Genomic DNA, 20,586 nt, shown 5'->3' with positions numbered 1-20,586 from the left:
CTTTAAAATGCAGAAATCTGCCGGCAGAATATGTTCGCTTTTATTATCCTGGTGCCTGCAGTTTAGATTATTTAGATGAAAAACACCTACCAGCCGCCGTGGTGAACCACGAGGAGGCGACCCGGCCAGAGGCTGCTGTTGAATGGGATTCCTACTGACAGCGCACCGCTGGTATGTGGGGGTCTGAGCGGCTCCGACAGAAATAATATTGGAAGGTGGGATTGTAATCTGGATGAACTGACTGCAATGATTTTCAGTTTTCAGGTGGATTTTCTCACTTAAAAAAAAAATTAAATCTACTTTATTCCCACTGATCACAGCAAATATAGCTGCAAGGCAGTGAAAGGATAGAGTAGCTCCGCCCAACGCGCTTCAGACACACTTTTGCACCATGCAGCCAGAGCAGCAAAGCTGCTTCAGCCGCACGTCAGAACTAACTGGTACAATCAGCAAAAATCAAGCAGCAGACGCGTTTTTGCTGCTCTTGCTGCGTCCGGTGTAATCCCTCAATCACTGTATAGAGAGGGGAATATATAGTGGACTTTATAGTGAACAGATGATCACTACTTTTTGCTCCTCGTTGGTCACTGTACTCCTCCTCCACTGAGCGCCGCCTACGCCATCTTTGTTATTATTGGCCACTGTCGGGTAGCGACAGCCTATAAAGACAGCAATTGCTGAAGCAGCCAATCCCATAATGCTTTGCGAGGAGAGCTCTCTGCGCAAAGCATTCCGGGATGTATCGGCCTCTTCTAAAGCCTTTCTTTTCTTCTCATACCCTTTGTAGAAACTTTTTCACTTACAACCCTCGGCCATTTTCAAAGAACCATGGTAGAAAAGGTGAGCTTCAGTGAATGAAACCGTAGCTCACCACTGAAAATGCATATGTGCAGAAAAAGATAGCTAACTGGTTGCGCACATAGGATGGCCTTACGTCAATATATCACCAGAATGATTGACAATCAGGAGGACCACTTACTGAGATGATCCACCCGCAAATAAAAAGATCGTCCTCTACACCTTTAACAGAAGCGTCAGTTGGTGGTACAGTCACCAGAAAGTCAATTAAAACTCCTCTGAGTTGGGAGTCATCCAGAAAGGCACAACATTAGGACAGTTTCAAAGATCCTAACAAGTAAACCCCCCAGTACCTTCTGGATCTTGTCTAGCCACTCTTTGTTGGACTGCAGCTCAGCCATGAAGGCCTGGTGCTTCAGCCACTTGCTATGCAGGTTCCTGGCCTCGTCATAGGTCATGTCCTGGGCCGTCAGCATCTTCTCACTCATCCATAAAGACAGCTGCAAAGAGACACAACAGAAATGTATCCTCTGGGAGCCGGAACCTTTCCGCTTGTCTAAGACTTTGAAGGAAAAGAGCTACTTCTCTGGGAATGTTGGATTAAAATATGTCAATAAGGAACCTACCTCCTGGCAGTCTTGCAGAAACTTCTGAAGATCGCGGTTGTCCTTCAGCCTCATCAGCAACTCCACCGCAGCCTCCCTGTTCTTCTTATGCCTGGAAGACACAGAGACCCTTTAGACGTAGAACACCAAAGCAGCATCCTCTGCAGACTTTACGACAAAGATCCTGTGCACTAGTTTAATAAACTGGATTTTAAGGATTAACCTGTCATCGATGGAGGCCACCTTCTCAAGGATGCGCTCAGCATTGATGTTCCCATCACTCGCCAGCCTTCTGCCTGCCTCCAACACACCGTTGATCTTCTCCTCATTGGCATCCATCGTTGTCATGAAGTCCTCCTGCTTCTTGATTGCAGCCTCAGCGCCCTCCAGCGTGGTTGGCATCTCTGTATGAGCCAGAACATACTCCTGCAGAGAGGATTAGAACTACTTTAGAAGATCACTTAGAACATGAGATCATCTAGAGAACAATTATTGACAGAATGATTGTTTCTGAAGGAACGAGGTCTTTAGGGGTTTCTGAGAAACCGACGACTGGTTTTCAGAAACTAATTTCTTCTAGAGACCAGAAATCACAGAGTTTCTTTGCTCACAGGTCCAGGTTCTTGGGTTTTGACTTACTTGGTTGTTGAGGAAAGCCTCCGCCTGCTTGGTGTCCCTTAGGAACAGCTGGTAAGCGTAAGACTGGGACAGCAGATTCTGACGATTCTCCCACATTTTGAGCAGGTCGTTCCAGCCCGTGTCCAGTGCCTGCAGTCGCTGCCGCAAGAACATGTACTGCGCATCCGCTTGGCCCTGCGTCACCATCTCCCCCATGTCTCGCATCTTCTGATAGTCCTCTTCGTAGTTATTGATCTCATTTTTTATACCTTCATGTTGTGCCATCAGCTTCTCGGCCTCGGACAATGTGTTGGGCATGTCTTCGGACGCGATGGCTGTCTGAGTACGAGACAGCCAGGACTGGAAGTCGTCGAGCTCACGCAGGAACTGCTGAAGCTTCCGGGCTTCGCCCAGGGACTCCTCTCGCGTTTTCAGGGTATTCTTCATTTCCTCCCAGACGGCAGTAATCTCAGCCAGCCGGTCTGTGATGGCTTTAGCCTGGTCAGGGTGCTCCTCGGCCAGCCTTTGGGCTTCACCTTGCAGATCACTAAGCTTGTCTTCGATTGCCACCAAGTCTCGCTCCATGCCGGTCAATTTCCTCTGCAGAGCCATGACCCCGGTGAGGTCATTTCCCAGTTCTTGGGTAGACTCTATTAGTTTGGTCTTTTCTTTGATCCAAGACTTGGTCTCATTGCATTCAAGGTGGTAGTTCTGTACACCCAGGGCGGAGTTCAGGGACTCCTTCTTCTGGTCCACCAGGTCTCGGAACTGGCTCCACCTGAAGAGAAAGGGCAGGTTATTTAGGGTCTACGCATGTGTCCAGATAAAAGTCTGAGTCTCTAATTCCTAACAGTTCTTTTGCACCTATTATTTAGTTTATCCTGGTGGGTCTTGATGTCCTTCTCGCTTGGATGGCCACTGTGAATCAGCTGTCGGGCGATCTGGTTCACCACAGCAACCCGAGACGCCTGGCTGTTCATCTCTGGCTCCAGATTCTCAAACCTGTAGAGTGATCAGAGATCCACATCAAATCTGTAGAGCCTGACAGAGATCCAGGATACACGCAGCCTTTGGGTCGTTACCTGTGCTGTATCACCTCCAGGTCCTCCAGCTTTTCAGGAATCTCCATGCTGTTCAACCACTGCTCCTTCTCGTCAATCCAAACCTCGCAGGCATTGGCCTCACTCATCATTTTGTAAAGAGCCAGCGCATCCTGCAGGGCTTGCTTCCTCAGCTTCGTCAGCTCTGACACTTCCTTGTAGCGCTCCTCGATACCAGCCAATCGTCCTTGCACATCCTCTGACTCCATCTCCTCTTTGGGCAGCAGGGCAGCCTGTTCATGCAGAGAGTCGATGACCGTACGGTAGCTTTCAACCTCCGCCGCTGCGTCCTTGTGCTTCCTGACCAGAGCCTGGGTGGAGAATTCATCGTGGCCTGTCTCTCCACTGGAGACAATACGCAGAGCATCCAGTGTCCAGGCATCAACATCGTCTGCATCAGCCTGAAACTGGTGCATAGCCAGAGCTTCTTCCAGTCTCTTCTTTCTTGCTGCCGCAAGCTGCTCCAGAGCTGCCCACTGAGCCTGCAGGTCTGAGATACGCTCCTGGATCTTTGTGGCGGCAAAGTGACCAGCATCAACCATGGCCTGGCCCTCTGCGATGGTGTGTTGCAGGTGTCCAGCTCGTCCACTCATCTCATCTTCAAGTGCCCTCTGTTGGCTCAGGAGTCGCACCGCCCCGGTCAGGTCCTTACCATGCTCCATGGAGGACAGGATCTGTTCCTTCTCCCAGATCCAGCCCTCTTCCTCCGCCATCTCCCAGAAGAACTTCCACAGTCGCCGAGACTCTTCAAGACGGGCACGACGTTCGGCAGCCAGCTGTGACAACTCCTGGTAGCAGAACTCCAAGTGGGCCACCCGGTCCTGGATGACCTGAGGATCGCAGGGCTTGTAGCCTGGAGAGGAAACAACATGTTTTTTTATCAGGACTCTTGTTTAAGTTAATGAAATTTAAAGGAGAAACTGCCCTTCTTCAGCTGGTGCTCACTTGAAGAGGAAAACAGTTCACCAGACCATTAAGCAAAGCAAAGATAGTTCATCTTACAGGCAAACGTTGAAGTAAAGCTGTGGCGCATATGTATGGTTCTATGGAGTTAAGTTTGTTCCTTTATTGTTAAATGGAGATTTGAAAATTAATTCTATCCTGAAATGACACTTTGTAAAATATTTTCAGAGTAACTTCTCTGTTTGCTGAGGTTTTATTTACATTTTTCTTTAAATTGATTTCTATATATTTCCAATGTTTTATTTTATTTTTTTTCCTGGAGAGATTTTATATTTTCTAATGAAATATTTTTAAACTTTAGTTTTATGAATTGCATGCTTAACAAATGACATTTTTCAGATCAAATTCTCTTCACTTGTGGGAGCGAGCTTTACTCTGGAGAGATGAGCAAAGGTGTTTCTATTGGACGATCGCAGCAACATCTCATTGGTCAATGTGCGCATTAGCAAACGTTTGTATTGGTAAAGTGAAGAGAATGTGATCTGCAAAAAAATTTGGGAAAAATGCAATTTATAAAACTCAATCTGGAAAAAAAAAAAGTTTAAAAAGTTTTTTTTTATTTTTTATATGAAATCACTTAAAACAATTTAAATATTATCACACCGGCAGCACTTCTGAATTTCAGCTGGTTGTCATGGAGACATGACCTCTCCAAATTCTGCAGCTTTTGGTCCAGAGCAGGGGTCACCAACCTTTTTAAGGCTGAGGGCCACTTCAAGGGTACCCAGGCGTAGGAAGGGCGACCATTACTGACCCATGAGCTGCAAGGGTTAGCGTTAGCCTAAACTTTGTTCATTATCAACATATTTTTATTGTTTCTGTTCATTTCTAAGTTTATTTAGACATTGTCATTTTGAAATCTCTATAAATGATTAAAAAGAAGAGCAACAGAATAAAATAGAATTTCAAACTTAGCCCACTGGTGGGTTGTTCTTTATTTAGAAGACTCTGAGGGCCCCCCATGTGGTCCTTGAGGGCATCGCGTTGGTGACCCCTGGTCCAGAGTGACAAAACAACTGGTATAAAAGTAACCGTACTAAATAAAAATGAAATTATGCATCAATTTAACATGTGGACCTGCACTACAGTGCACATTAAATATATTTAAAAAGCCCTTCGCTCAATTTTTGTGACGAAAAAGTTTAATATCGGCTTTGTCTTTTCTATTTCAACTTACAAATTGTGCTTACCGTATTTTCACGACTATAAGGCGCACTTAAATGTCTTTTTTTTCGCTCAAAATGTGCAGTGCGCCCTATGGTGCGGTGCGCCCTATGTGTGTTGTAACTGCCACTTTTGAGACCACCTCATTGAGGAGATGATGAAAGAGTGGCTGAATGTAAGGAGACCAGGTGTTTTTTTTTTTCCACTCATCACCATCGCTGTTAATATGTAACTCCATGCGTGCCCATCTCACAGCTGATGTGAAAAACATGGGGAAACAAATTAACCCTGTGCTCGCTGTTCAACCGCTCGACATCGGTGTGAACCGGACCCAGCAGGTGCAGCAGAAGCAGCGAGTTTACATGCAAAGTCAATGGTTGACGCGTGTATAGGCGCAGCAAAAGGTCCTGCAGCGCGTTTTGAGCAGCAGGAGCGTTTAAGCATCTGCCAACGCGCTGCTGCTGCTCGAGATGGAAAAATTGAAGTTTTGCTGCTGGACGCGCCGCATCAACCAATCAGAGAAGCTGATCTGGGAGCTGACAGCGAGACAGACACAGCGCTCTGATGACATATGATATTAACGCAAATGGAAAAGGCTGGATGGATGAGGAGATGATGAAAGCGTAGCTGAGGGAGGTGTAGCCTATGTGAGGAGACCAGGTGGTTTTTTCCACGCATCACCATCTCACAGCCGATGTGAAAAAAAAGGTGAATCAAATGGATACTGTGCTCGCCGTTATCCCGGGGGTCTGACAAAGGAGCTTCCACCGCTCGACATCGGTGTGAAGCGGCCGTTCAAAGTAAGGCTGCGAGCGGCGTGGGAGCGATGGATGGCCGACAGAGACCACAGTTTCAGGATAAGTGGAAGGCAGCGCCGGGCAAGTTACGCCACCGTTTGCGGATGGATTGTAGATGCTTGGACTAACGTGTCTGCTGGCTCTATTGTTCAAGCTTTTGCAAAAGCCGGCATTATTTCTGAGGAGCTGCGCTGCACGGAAAGTGACTCTGACAGCGAAGAAGGGGAAATTGGCATGTCTGATTTAGCGCAGCTGTTTAATTCAGAAACAGAGGATGATGACTTTGATGGGTTTGATTAATACTTTGTAATAAATACATGAATAAAGCACAATCATACTCAGTTTTGCTCCCGCTCTATTTTTCTACCTGAAAACTTAATTCAACAGCAGCCTCTGGGCCGGGTCTCCTCCTCTTCACCGCGGTGGCTGGCAGGTGTTTTTTCATCTAAATAATCTAAATCTTGCAGCTATATTTGCTGTGATCAGTGGGAATAAAGTAGTTTTAATATGTTTTTAAGTGAGAAAGTCCAGCTGAAAACTTAATAATTGCAGTCAGTTCATCCAGATTATCTATTTCTGTCGGAGGCGCTCAGACCCCCACATACCAGCGGTGCACCGACAGGAGAAATCCTTTCATCAGCAGCCTCTAGGCTGGGCAGCGTCCGGGTTCACGCGGTGGATGGCAGGTGTTTTTCATCTAAATAATTTAAACTGCAGGCACCCATAAAAGCGAACATATTCCATCGGCAGGTTTCAGGATTTTAAGTTAATTTAGGAGTGATCACAGCGCTGTGTCATCTGCGATGTGTCTGTCTCACGGCCAGCTGCCAGGTTTGATTAATACTTTTTAATAAATACATGAATAAAGCACAGTCAGACTCAGTTTTGCCCCCGCTGTATTTTTAAATACGCAGTAGAGGTATTTAAAGGTAGTAGAGGACATGAACCTGTATATTAAAAACGCGCCCTATAGTCCGGTGCGCCTTATGTGTGTGTTAAATACAGAAATGGGACACATAACTGAGACTGTGCCTTTTAGTACGGTGCGCCTTATGGTCGTGAAAATACGGTATTTTAAATGTCTACCATTTTATTTGCTAGTAACTATAAAGGAAAAACATTCTCTAAAATTTTTAGAGGGAACAGTCAGGATGGAGGTGTGTGCTGCTCACCACTGTCAGTCACCGAGTGCTTGTTGGCGTTGTTGATGACGGCCTTCACTCTGTCGGCCTGGATGGCGATGTCGGCTTCCACCAGTGCATGTTTCTGTAGCAGGTCTTCCACTCCCAACAGATGCTTCCCGTAATCCTGAGACAGCAGCAGCATCTGGAAAACAACTTTCATTGTCAGAGGTGTCATATTTCAGGTGTGTAGATAAAGACGGGTTCCTCGAAAATACCTTCATCTCATCCATCCAGTCCATGATGTAGAGCATCTCCTGAAAGACTCTCTGTAGGCCCAGGTTCATCTCCAGTCTCTGTCTGCGGGCCTTTAGCAGCTCCAACAGGTACTCCCAGAGCCGGATCACGTTGTCCTTCCTGGCTATGATGCGTTTAATGTCGTGGTAATTCTCCACCTCCAGCTCCTTCGCCACGGCGACCACAGCCTGGACGCGTTCCTCATACGCTGCGATGTCTGTCTCGATGGCCTCGTGCTTTTTGGTGGCGGCCTCCACGGCTTGGAGGTCGAAGCCAAAGTTATCCTGCAGACAGAAAGGAGGACAGCTGAAGGAAGCAGGACAGGTGAATATAGGATGAGTTGAAACAGACCTCTGCTCAGCTCACCTGAGACACCAGCCTCTGGTTTTCACTGAGCCAGGTCTCCCTCATGGCCGCCTTGCGGTCAAAGCGTCTAGCGAGCTGCTCTAGTTTTTCCTGACGAATCAGCTCCGTCCGCAGAGCCAGCTCCCTCTCATGCTCTGCTTTTTCCAGTCTTTCCCAGGCCTGGCGGGAAGAGCAGAGAGAAAATAAAACATAGCTGATTCTCCAATTTGGCGCAAATATTTCAGATGAATAAAGAAACTGCAGAGGGACAGGTCTCACCTTGTTGATGTCTGAGATAAGTTTTCCCTCGCGGGGCATGTAGACCTTCTGGTTGTTGGCTCTCATCTTACTCTGAATGGTGAAGAGCAGAACCTCCAGGTTTCCCTTCTCTGTGAACCTGAAGGAGGACAAACAAACAGAATCAGACACATGAACAGGTTAAATATCGTAGCTCAAATATGAAAGAGCTGCTGAGACAGGATAGTGAACAAAAGAAGAGACAGAAGACATGAATACATGGGTGGAGAAGAGATCAAAAATATGGCTTTTACTTGGGAGGTTTCTCCACTGTTCGGTAGGTGTTAAAAGCCTGTAGTTGCTGCTGGACTCCCACCAGAGAGTTGGCAAACTTTCTGTTGTTAAGGATGATGATGGTCTGTTCGATCCACTCCAGCAGGTCAGAAGCCAGTGACTCGTACTTCTCAACCATCTTCTCAGTCTCAATGGCGTTATCCAACACCTGGACAACAAAGAATCAGTAGGACCCAGATGAACACGCAGCAGACCAGAAAGTCATTCACATAAACGCCTTGGAGAAAAAAATCTGAACTACGAAGTTTAGAAGGAAACTAATGGCTGTAGAACAGGGGTCACCAACGCGGTGCCCGCGGGCACCAAGGGGCCAAGACTTCCTGTCCCCGGAAATGTCCTCGTTGTAACGTTTTATGAATGATGGGGAAATGCAGGGTGTAGACTGTTATTACGGTAGAAAAGCGCATGAGCAGAAACAGCTGTTACGGTAGCATTTTGCACTGTTGTTAACATAAAGAAGATTAAAGGGGAACTTCGTTTTTTTTACATTGGGCCCTTGATTTTACGTTATTCCATCATGTTCTACTCACCCATATGAGTTTTGTGTCATTTGGAGCCGTTCTGAAGATATTCCCTTAGGTTATATCTAAGTAACGACACCCATTTCGTCTGATTTGAAGAAGGTGGGGGGGCTGATTGACCTCTAGAAATATTACTTTATATCTTTAAAACGATAACGAAAATTTTTGCTGCACAAACGTTTGACACTAATTTTGTCTGATTTGAAGAAGGTGGGGGGGGCAACTTCACTCAGGTGCTTTAGAACTGATTGGTGACCTTTAGTTTGTATAAGAAATTTAGTTAGTGATAAGTTATTTTTCTGATTTACGTTTGTGATTTATGATCATAGGTGTGCTTTTCTACCACTCAGTTTGAATATAAGAACATTTCTTATGAAAAATTGCAGTCATTTTTTCTTAAAATAAGTGCATTTCTTCTTGGATTAAGGAGGTAAAAAACATTTTGCCAATGGAACAAGACATATATACTTAAAATAAGACCAATCAAGTGCATATTATCTAATTATCTTGTTTTTAGAGTAAAAATACTAATTCCATTGGCAAGCTATCTCATTTACCCATTCATATTAAGGGTATATACACTTATTTTAAGATATTTTTTAATTATTTCAAGATCATTTTTTCAGTGAGGAATCACTAACAGGAAAACTCAGACAGAGACAACTACCTATCTAATGTTCATTTATTATGTTGTTTTTGCTTCTAGCTCCAAATATTATATCCACTCTGGGTCTCTGAGGGAGACCCTTAACCCCACACTGCTCTCCGGGCGCCCAGCGATGGCAGCCCACTGCTCCCCAAGGGGCTGGGTTAAATGCAGGGAGTGAATTCCGTTGCTCTGTACTTGTGACAGTGTAATGACAATAAAACGCCGTGACTGTCCTCATAAAGGAATAGTACACCCAAAACATGATTAGCCTTCATTTTCTACTCACCCCCATGCTGAACAACACTCTGGAGTACTTTTTTGATATCTCAAATGCATCTGGAGATCTGGGAGGCTTCTTGCTGTCTGCTGACATTCAAATAATGGAGGTCTATGGCGCCCGAGGCAGAAAGGTCCATAAAAGTCCACAAAAACGTGTCAATATTCCTCCATACTGCTCGTCCAATGTATTCCAAGTGTCCTGAGTGGGTAGCGTCCAGAATTTACTTGAAACGAAGTCATTTAGAATGTTTTTAGAGCATAAACAGTAGTGTATAGGATTTCCTAAAAGCGCGTTCACGAGTCTACGGAAACCGCGGCAGACCAAACCAGACGAAAGTGCGCATATATCGACAGCAAATTTAGAAGATATCGACAGCAAATTAATTTTAAAAGAGGAACAGAGAAACGCGATCAAGGCTCATCTTCTTATTCTAGGCGTGAAACTGCACGCTTTGATTTTTGTGGACAACAACTATGCCTGGCTTAACATACGTCACGCACTCCGTTGCTCTTATTGGTTGTAGGTCTATCCAATTGGGTGCAGAGGCATTTTTTTTCCTGATTCGTTCGAAACACGCCCCATAATCACAGCTCTATGGAGCAGTATCAGACCCATATTCTGACTAGAATTGAGTCGGACTACGTCAGGCTACTAGGACCCCACTAGGTACCCTCAGCATCTTCTTAAAACTGCACAATTCACCGGTGGGTTTGAAATATTTAATATACTCGAGTGCAAAATGTAAAATCTACTTCTGTAGAATGAGTGCATAATAATTTAATATGATACAGTGCCATCACTACTCTTTCTTTAGCTTTCATGATCTGTAAACTAAATGTAAATATTGAACTGGTCTTCTAAAAAGTTCTTTGGACCTTACATATGGAGAGCCATTTCATTCAACTTTACATAAATAAATACTGTCATCAGAAATATTCCTTCAAATAAATAAAATTAACCCGTAAAATACCACAACATAATAAAAACCTATTTTTCGGGTTAATTTTATAACTTTTTATTTATGTAATGAAGGATTTATATATCTATTTGTTACCTATTTCAAGATATAAGATTTTTGCTAAGCAAATTTTTTTGTTTCAAATTTCTTTTAATAATTTCAATATTTATTTATCTATAAATGTAATCTTTTATCTATCTATCTATCTATCTATCTATCTATCTATCTATCTATCTATCTATCTATCTATCTGATAATGGTGTTATATTTTGTGACCCTTTTATTTTGTAAAGCTATTCTAAGTATTTCAAGGACTTTTATTTATTTTTTGGTCCTGTTTTATTACACTCAAATGAGGGGGCGGAGTTTTGTCTGCAGGGCAGCTTGGTCTGGTCAGAGCTTTAACTCTGTTACAACGCCGCCACTGAATGTCTTTGAAGCCATGGTAAATATCAGCAGGTGTGGTCACTGTGGCGGTCTGATTGAAGTTTGGTGACAAACAAGCCAACGTAATAAAATCGTTGCAGACGGAGCTCTGCTGAAGCTGTTCATTAACAGTAGGTGGTTTTATGGCTACTTTCTCAGCAACAGGTGAGCTTTCGGTGTTCCTGACTAGTTTGTCTACAGCAGCAGATTATACCAGAGGTAAGAGTTCTGACTGGCGCAGATTTTTAAATGGACAGGTTGGAGAAGGGAACAGAGGGGATGAGGAAGTAATGGGCAGAGATATGTGACAGATGGAGGTAGACTTCACAAAGACTGGCTGGATGTGCTCTCTTCGTCCTCTGGCATGGGAGCTGGCTCGGAGCTCGTCTGCCTGGCTGTGTGTTTCCTGGATGGGGCCGCCTTTTACAGCTGCTTTTTGTGTCTCTGCTTCTGTCTCCTTGAACCCCAGTCGGCCTCAGCAGATGGCCGCTCACACTGAGCGGCTATCTGCCGCAGGTTTCTTCCTGTTAAAAGGGAGTTTTTCCTCTCCACTGTCGCTACATGCATGCTTAGTGTGAGGGATTGTATTTAAGTCAATGAGTCAATGCAATGAACTGGTTTTCCTTAAATAGAAAACAATGAATCAATTTGACTGGATGATCTGGTGAACTGGAAAGTGCCTTGAGATGACATGTGTTGTGAATTTGGCGCTATATAAATAAACTGAATTGAATTGAAAGAGGATGGAAATGGCCATAGTGAATCCAGGGTGACTTAGAAGAGCAGTGGTAGGGGCACATAGGTGGATTACATCTGGAGTAGAGAATGTAACCTGGAGGAACTCAGTGACTGCAAGGTGGTAGTTGGTGAGAGAGTTGCAAAGAAGTATAAGATGGTGGTGAGCAAACTGACTCTGATGGTGAGGAAGTTAGGTAGGATAAAGAGAGAAAAGGATAAAGTTGTGGAAGCTGAAAGGGGGAACAGCTGTTTGGCTTTGGATGAAATGAGAAACTCTGTTAGGAGGTGTTTCCAGATGCCTGGACGAGTACAGCTAACGCTTTAAGGAGACAGGAAGAAAAATACTTTGTATTTCTTATTGACGGAAAGTTGAAGGGACTTAGTAAGCTAAATATTTGGTTTTTAAAAATATATTTTTTGTTCAATTAGTAAATTATTATATGGATATATTGTTATTAATTTCATTAAAGCAGGATTTTTGCAAGGAATTTCATTCTGACTTAAACTTCTCACCATACTTAAGTGCTAACCTCTTTAACTTATGCTACGTTTAGACCGCAAGTGCTAGAAGCAGCAAAAAAGCTTCTGCTGCTTCATTTTTTTTATCCCTGTCATGTTCAGCATTATGGCAACAGAATGTGAATCTGAGGCTGCTGCTTGTTCACATTAAGGTCAGACGTCCAGTAAAGTGTGTCCAGATGCATCTGATGCTTCTGCTGCTCCTGTGTTCAATGGCAGAGAGCGGCTTTGCTATAGTTGCTGTTATAAGTGGATAAAATGTAGTTTTAATATATTTTAAAGAGAGAAAGTCCACCTGAAAACTTAATCTTTGCAGGCAGTTTATCAAGATTAAGATCCTGCCTTCACATATTACTTTGCTGTCTAAGCTGCTCAGACCCCCGTACACCGGCAGTTTGCGGCGCTGGAAGACGCTTTTCATGGAAGGAATCTAAAATGCATACACATACTTTGCCGGCAGGTTTCAAAATTTTAAGTCAATTTAGGCGTTAATAAACAGTTTCAGAGGTGTGATCATAACGATCTGCATCAGCAGTGCCGTCTCTCTCCCTGCTGTGGCGCGTCGAACAGCAAAAGTTCTATTTTTCCAACCCTAGCATCTGCTGCTTCCGCAGCGCGTTGGCCGTCAGATGCTCAGCTCATGAGGCGCTGCTTTAGTTGCTCAGATGAGCTGCTCCTGCTGCTCCAAATGTGCTGCAGGACCTTTTGCTGCACCAAGATGCACGTCAACTTTTGACTTTACATGTAAACTAGCTGCTTCTGCAGCCTCTAGCTTGAGCAGTCTAGTTCTTAAAATAATTCATGAGGATCAAAATATAGGGCAATTTAAGAAATGGGTCTTCACGTCGTGAAAAAAAACAATATTGGACAAGTTGTTCTTGTTAAAGTGTTAAAGTGTTGTGTAGTTTGTTGATGAAGATTCTCAGTCATCCAGGTCATAGTCATTCCGTAAAAATTCAAAAAAAGTTCCACTGGACTTGGTTTCCAAGATTTGAAGACGTTTCGCCACCTCTCCAGGAAGCTTTCTCAATTCAAATGTCTGGATCCGCAGTGAGTTTGAGTCTTTATATAGACAAGGCCTTGTATTGCTTGGAAACATGCAAATGGCAACCGATGAATGGGTCGTTTGGTTACATTGTTAGCCTGTAATACCTGAAACCTATCAAAGAATTTTTTTGAACTTTTACGGAATGTTGTGTAGTTTATTTTTAGTAAATGCAGAAACAGGTCCCTAATATTATGTTCTTGAAATGTGAGACTGTAAATTAGCAGGTTCATGGGTAAAACACATCTTTGGTTCTTGTAAAAAGGTTCCTGAAAGTACTGGGAGACATTCCAGACTGACCTTCCCAATTCGTTTGCCCTCCACCTTCAGAGCCTTCATCTTGGAGAAGTAGTGGTAATAGGTCACAACGTAGGTGATGACAGACTTCTCGTCGGGATGGTCCACGCTGATGTCTAAAGCACCGACACACCAATATCAGATCACCACAGTTCCTCTGAATCACAACATTATGTACTTACAATGAAATATAAAGGACATATCATACTTCTTTTAACAGGTTAGGACGGGGCTGCTCATTACATTTTTTGCACAAATTCATTGTTGAATGGTAAAGATTTCACCTCCTCAATTTCCTCTTTCTGAGATCCTTTCAGTTTTTTCATGGCCATAGACCATGTGGGCGGAACCACAGTGCTGGTTTTATTGGACCTCGGTGCAGCGTTTGACACTGTTGGTCACTATTTTACTAGAACCCATGGAAAACTGGATTAGCTTTCTGGTTCAAAACTGGACTTGTTTAAATCCTAGATCCAGCTATAGTTAATCCAACTAGGAACCAGGAATAAGGCTCTAAATCTGGGTGTAGTAATGAGCTGAACCTTTAGACGCTCATAAAGACAGGAAAAAAGTCAGCCTTCTATCAGCAAAAGAACATCTCAAGAATTTAAACATTAATACTAATGTTCGAAAAAACTAATTCCTGCTTCATACATCTTTAATAGAATTCATCGGTGCAGCGGTGTCCTCACAGGTCTGCCTAAAAAGTGGATCAGACAGCTGATCCAGAATGCTGCTGCCTGTGTCCTCACAAGAACTAAGGAAGTAGAGCACATCAGCCCAGTTCTAAGAAATTGATCTATAAATATTATGCTCTAATCAAGTGTTAGAAATTTGTGGGTCAGAAGAATCTGAGAAAAAGGATGCTAACAGCACTAGCATCCCAATGGGATTATTCATGCAAATTAGCATCATGTTAAAAGTTTTTGTCCTTTTAATTATAAACATGTATTTTTACATGTATTATTACCAATGTTAACCTGCATATGTAATTTATTACAATAAGTTAGATTTTTGTGCATTTTTGTACAATTTTCGTGAGCAATAACTAATTATATTTACTTGTGTGAATTTTTGACAATACTATACTTTTAGGAGTTATTTTACTGCATAATACTTTTTTTACTTTCAATTAAATAATAGCTAATAAAATATTCACACTCCAGTAAAATATTTGGCTACTTATAAATCGTGAGTAAATTCACTGAATAACAAAGGGGCTTATATAAAAGGGCTCCAAACAAAGACACACAGTCATTGTTTATGTTAAATTATTATTATTTTCTGGTGCAAAAGCTTAGCTTATATCCGGTAATCCTGGGCAGTAAGGATGAAAATTGTCACTTGAGGTAGCTGACATCGTATTAGCATTACTTGAGCAACCTTTTTTTCATAAGTTCAAGAAGCACACTGATTTGGAAAAGTGTATAATAGCAAATCTTCTGCATAGATTTATTATTACAAACTATGTTATCCATTTCTTTCAATTATCTTATTGTAAAATTGTACGTTTTGTTCCATGATATTCAGGGGCGGGTTTAGGAAACTTGGGGCCCTAGGCAAAGACAGGCAGGGGGCCCTCTGAATTAAGAAGACAAAACATAAAACAGACCCACAGATACAGAAATTTTAATATAATAGACATACATTATTTGTTCTACGTTTTGTCCCTATTCTTGTTTTCCTCTGTTTTGTACTCAGCTGACTTTTCATGTCATTTCAAAAGGAATGAAACTAAGCTCGCTTAACCGATTGCTCCTTACTGTGTTTCCAAAAAGGCGACAGCAAAAGCAAATAACCCAGTCCTTCTTTCCACTGTAGACAAGCCATGATCTGCTAATCCGTTCTCCATTTTTCATTTGTATGAAATAATAGCTGCATGAATTCATAACAGCAGACAAGACAGAGGAGAGCAGGAAGCAGGGTTACCAATCTACTTGCTCTGGAGAGCAGAGTTTGCTGCTTTTATATGCTGTCACCAAAGTCTCCAGTAGCAGAAAAAAGGCACTAGATGTGGCGCTAGTTGCTTTTTTGAAATAAAAACTCTAGAGGGGTCTGAAAAGTTGCTGAATACACCTGTGCCTGAGACACGCTTAATATTATAAGCATTCTGATGGCGTTTTAACTAAGGGATTTTTATTAAAAACATAATTAATCTGCACAAATAAGTAATAGCTGTATGGAAAAGGAGTTTTATGGGGCCCCCAGGAACTTGGGGCCCTAGGCAACTGCCTAGTTTTGCCTAATGGTAAATCCGCCCGTGATGATACTACACAATTTTAAATAGGTAAATTAGATGTTATGATGAAATGCTCGCTACTTGAGCAACCGTTTTTTAGCAAACATTTAGTTACTTTTACATGAATCATTTCCTGGAAAGCTACTTTTTAATCGAATACAAAATTTGGGAACTCAACCCAGAGAGAATGTTTGAGTTGCTAAGTAGGGCATTAACGAGTTCTGATATTGGTCGCTGCATCTCTCTATGAAGTAATAACAGGAAGTCAGGGGGAGGGGGGTTATCTTTTGAGTTTTCCAGATGTGAGTCGACTAGCTGACTTTTTGGTGAATGCCCTATTGCCAGGTGAGGGGCGGTGCCCACCGATTTCAGAAATAATCCGAAGGTTTCTTAAAACAGCTCATTTTCCAGACACCCACAAAGCGTTTACTTATTATAAGCTCTCACTCACTTATTTGGATTGTTTCTAGAGGCAGAGAGTGACAAACGGATGTGCGAAAATAAAAAATAAAAAAAGAGAATTTTGCATGATGCGTCCCCTTTGGAATAAAAGTGGTTCTGTTTTGGTCAGACTGGTTGGTACCTTCCGGGTCCAGCAGCCTGGTGATGCCCAGATGCTGCTCTGCCAGGTTGAAAGCGGTTGTCAGGTTGTGTTGAGCGTTGGACTTTCTCAGCTTATCAAAGTCAATCAGATCGGGTCTGAAAACGCACAAAAAAGCTCTTCAGAACACAACGTGTGTGTCTATCAAAACAGCATGTCTGCCCAAGTGTCCCGGATGAAGAAGACAGTACCTGTGTTTATGGATGAGTGCATTGAAGGCCATGCCGTCTCTCCAACTGGTGGTGAAGTTATGGATGTTGACATTGGAGTATCTGAAAAGGAGGAACACCTGAAGTTAGTTGTGGTGTTGTTTATCAAGAACAGCGGTACCAGCAGCGATGGAGACCCACCCAGCCGTCTTCATCTGGCACCACAGCAGCAGGGCATCTTTAGCCGATCGCCTTTCCTTGTTGTCTTCAGTCTCCACGCTGATGTCCTGAATCTGAGGAAGAGACACCAGAAGCTTCAACGATGTAGATCAACCCCCAGATCAGACCATCAGTCTTGAAAGTTTCTTCTTCTTCTTCTCTACATTTCTAATAAAAGCGCATGTTCTGTCACCGCTTTGTTGCCCAAACATGGCGTCTGCAGGTAGGTTTTGTTTCCTGTAAAAGTTTTTCTGCAGGAATTTTATGAAACAATCAGAAAAGAACAGGAATCTGATCCCATCGGCACTGCTGGTTGTGGTTCTGAACCCTGCAAGGACTGATGCTGTGCATCAGAGAAGGATCAGAACCGATGAGCTCAGAGAGACAGCTGAGTTAACTTTAGACAAAGCCACATTTATGGCCTGGAAAACATCTAACATCACAGCTCCTTGCTCAACAGTTGGTTAACAATCACTTTCTGAGGAGCTTGGGTCTGAAAGTGGGGTCAGGCATCATATGAACACCCAGTTAATGATACCACACGGTCTGACCGGTTTTTGTCTGCCTTCAACCGATGCCAACTCTTTGGATTCAGATGCACCGTCATGATCTCACCTGGAAGCGCAGGATGATGGTCCAGATGAGTCCCAGTGTTAGTCGGTGGTTCCCATCTACTATGTCGTGAGATCCCATGTTCTCCAGGTGAACTCGCTGCTCCTTCAAGAACTGCAGAGCCTTGTCCACGTTCTCCAGGCAGTGAATACGCATCCTGCCTTTGGTGGGCTTCGGCTGCAGGTAAGAGAATCAGGATTAAACCTTTAGTTTCCCCTAAAATGCATTGTAGCCCCTCTGTTGTCCACTAGGGGCTGCTGTTAAACTGTTGCCAATAAAACCTGGAGCATCTCAGGAGACTCCCAGTCAATCGTCAAAAATTGTCCCTAAAATCTATAAAATGAGGCCAACTGGTTTTAACTGATCTGACAGAAACTGATTGATCTGAATGGGTTCCTGATCTTGAACAGGTTTCTTTTTATCTAAACAGGCTTCTGATCCAAATCAGACTACTTCTCTTCAATTAACCTCAACAGTTTCCTAAACCTGAACAGGTTCCTTAATCTGAAGAGTTTCATTAATCCTGGTTCCTCAATCTAAGCAGGTTCATGATCCTAAACAGATCCCTGATCCTAAGCAATCTTAGGTTCCAGATCCTGGACAGGTTCCTTCTTTCCTTAATCTAAACAGTAGGGGTGAACCAATCCAGAACTGATATCAGATATAGGTCCGTTATTAGGCAAACATCTGACATCAGATTATAACAGCCTGCACCTAAAATCTCTGATATTTTCATGCTGATATAAACACTGCTTCTGTGTAATGTTTATTTAACCCATTGGTCAATAAAAAACTGGGCAGTTGTTTTCATACCTATCACTCAAAAACAGAGTGATCTCACCTGATCAAACCTTTTTTATCATTCCAATCCACAAAATAATTATTAGATCATCTAAATCTTTAATCGTCTAAATTAAAACAGGACTTTTGTCTGACCTTAGCAGAAGAAAAACATCTGGAAGGATCAACAGATACCTGGATCTGTTCCCAGAGGAACAGAACTTTCCTCCCAGTCCTGAACTCCTGCCAGATTATTCTCATTGGAGTTGTACAGACAAGATAAGGAGATTTAGAGGTCTGTTAGTAACCATGGCAGCGACAAAAACAGCTTCGCTTTATCAGAGGACAATAAAACTGCACATTTTGTAGGGCCCTGAATGCACCACAGGAAGCAGCTTGGAGAGACTGGCCACCTCAGAGCCACCTTATCTGGACTTCTGAGACCAGAATTCGCCCGCTCTGACCTCTACCAGCAGGAAAACAGGAAGAGGGACACACCTGGTAAAACTCTCCAGCAGAATCCAAGTGTCCTTTTAGTGAGAGGATGTTAAGCTCCGCCCACTTCCTGCGAGAGCAGCGGGGAAACCTGCTCACAGCATGACCGGACTCCGGTGATCAAGAGAACCAGAACCAAAACGGTTAAGTTGTACTGCCAGGAAACTGCATCACCCAGCAGCCTTAGATGATTCCAGGAGTTGGTTTAAACTGTTAGACTGCTAGGTTTAGTTAAAGTTTTGTTCCAGGTTTGTAAATATAAGGTTCTTATGTTCAGTTCTAGAGCAGAACCGGGTTTAGGATCTAACTGGAACCTGTTTCTCTGCTGCAGCCTGCGTTACCGTTAAAGCAACATTCCACGACTGATCTGTTAGAACCATCCTCCACCAGCTAACCCCTACCCCAAAGTAGGAGTTACACTGGAAAAACGATTTAGAAATAAGTAAAATTTTCTTAAATTAAGTGTATTTACCCTTAATTTGAGTAGGTAAAGGAGGTAGTTTGCCAATGGAATTAGTATTTTTACTCCTAAAATAAGATAATTAGATAAAATGCACTTGAAATAAGACAATGCAGTTGTGTTTTCCTATTTTAAGAGTAAATTGTCTTGTTCTATTGGCAAAATGTCACTTTTATCTACTCAATCAAAGAACATTTTAAGAAAAAATGACTTATCAAGATTTTGATTTTTCCCAGTGTAGGACCCTGGAGGGCCCCAAGACAGGCTTATGCAGGGACACATTAAATAATAAAATACAGAAATGTGAAATAAATAAATGTACCATGAAATAAGATGTTACATGTATTTATTTAATACATGATTTAAACAATACATGTATCTGCATTTATTAAAAGAATCAGTTTAATTTTAAAATGCACCAATAAATATTTACAAGTCACCTTAAATGAATAAAAGTACATTTAAGTTATAAATTAGATACTGAAATATAATTTAAAATACCCTATTTTTATTCATGAATGTGCTGTAAACATGGAGCTCAACCCTGGAAAGGGTACCAACTGGTTCTGAGAGAATAATTCAATAAATGCTAATTAAATGTGATTTAAAAACTGACATTTCAGTCTTAATTGGGCACCGGAATGGATCCCTCCCCCAGTGTTTAGCTGAGATTGTGAAGATGGCTTAATATTAATATTAATATTAATATTAAGAAACTTCTGGATTTAAACAGTTTCATCATCCAAGGGTTAGTGTCTGACCAATCAGAGCTTAGAGAGCAGAGGGCCACGCCCACACTCTCACTCACAGCCAGTAGGTTTAACCTCTGGTGGAGATTCTGGAGAAACTGGACCTAAAGGTTCTGTTAAAGTTGTTCTACTTACCAGTTTCTCCCCAGAAAGGACCTCCAGCAGCTTGATGAGCATCCTGCCATCCCTCAGGTCCATGTAGAGGTCTGTGATCCTGCAGGAGACTCTGGACAGGTGGGAGTTGACCCACTTGGTGAAGGTCTTCTTCTGGACTGCTTCACGTTCATCTGGGCAGAAACAAACAGACGTGCTGTGATGTCCTGGATAATCTCAGTTCTGTTCTGACCCATTAGAGACGTTCTGGTTAAAAAGCTTTTATTAAAGCTTAACCTCTCTGAGGAGGCCTGTTTGCTTCCTTTTTATCAAATGTGATGAAAACCATCAATAAGG

The 20,586-nt window shown here is 42.8% G+C and overlaps 1 protein-coding gene across 3 annotated transcripts in view; it reads right to left on the bottom strand.

The window, feature by feature from the left end:
- The window catches only part of LOC119785485 (spectrin beta chain, non-erythrocytic 1-like), a 58,204-nt gene that overhangs the window by 19,584 nt on the left and 18,034 nt on the right, over positions 1–20,586 (bottom strand). For all 3 annotated transcript variants that reach the window (XM_038288186.1, XM_038288187.1, XM_038288188.1), the window contains 17 exons: positions 20,272–20,423; positions 17,656–17,829; positions 17,023–17,114; positions 16,864–16,944; positions 16,655–16,770; positions 13,836–13,948; positions 8,360–8,547; positions 8,088–8,205; positions 7,830–7,988; positions 7,445–7,747; positions 7,218–7,371; positions 3,104–3,974; positions 2,886–3,023; positions 2,043–2,799; positions 1,627–1,829; positions 1,425–1,515; positions 1,152–1,298 (listed from right to left, as the gene is read on the bottom strand). In XM_038288186.1, the coding sequence (XP_038144114.1) occupies positions 1,152–1,298; positions 1,425–1,515; positions 1,627–1,829; positions 2,043–2,799; positions 2,886–3,023; positions 3,104–3,974; positions 7,218–7,371; positions 7,445–7,747; positions 7,830–7,988; positions 8,088–8,205; positions 8,360–8,547; positions 13,836–13,948; positions 16,655–16,770; positions 16,864–16,944; positions 17,023–17,114; positions 17,656–17,829; positions 20,272–20,423 (3,857 nt within the window). The remainder of the gene's footprint in view (positions 1–1,151; positions 1,299–1,424; positions 1,516–1,626; positions 1,830–2,042; positions 2,800–2,885; positions 3,024–3,103; positions 3,975–7,217; positions 7,372–7,444; positions 7,748–7,829; positions 7,989–8,087; positions 8,206–8,359; positions 8,548–13,835; positions 13,949–16,654; positions 16,771–16,863; positions 16,945–17,022; positions 17,115–17,655; positions 17,830–20,271; positions 20,424–20,586) is intronic.

This window comes from Cyprinodon tularosa, unplaced genomic scaffold (assembly GCF_016077235.1).
Source record: "Cyprinodon tularosa strain WSP-4 unplaced genomic scaffold, ASM1607723v1 ctg25, whole genome shotgun sequence".
In the NCBI taxonomy this organism is placed as follows: Eukaryota; Metazoa; Chordata; class Actinopteri; order Cyprinodontiformes; family Cyprinodontidae; genus Cyprinodon; species Cyprinodon tularosa.
This window is presented reverse-complemented; position numbering and strand designations above follow the sequence as displayed.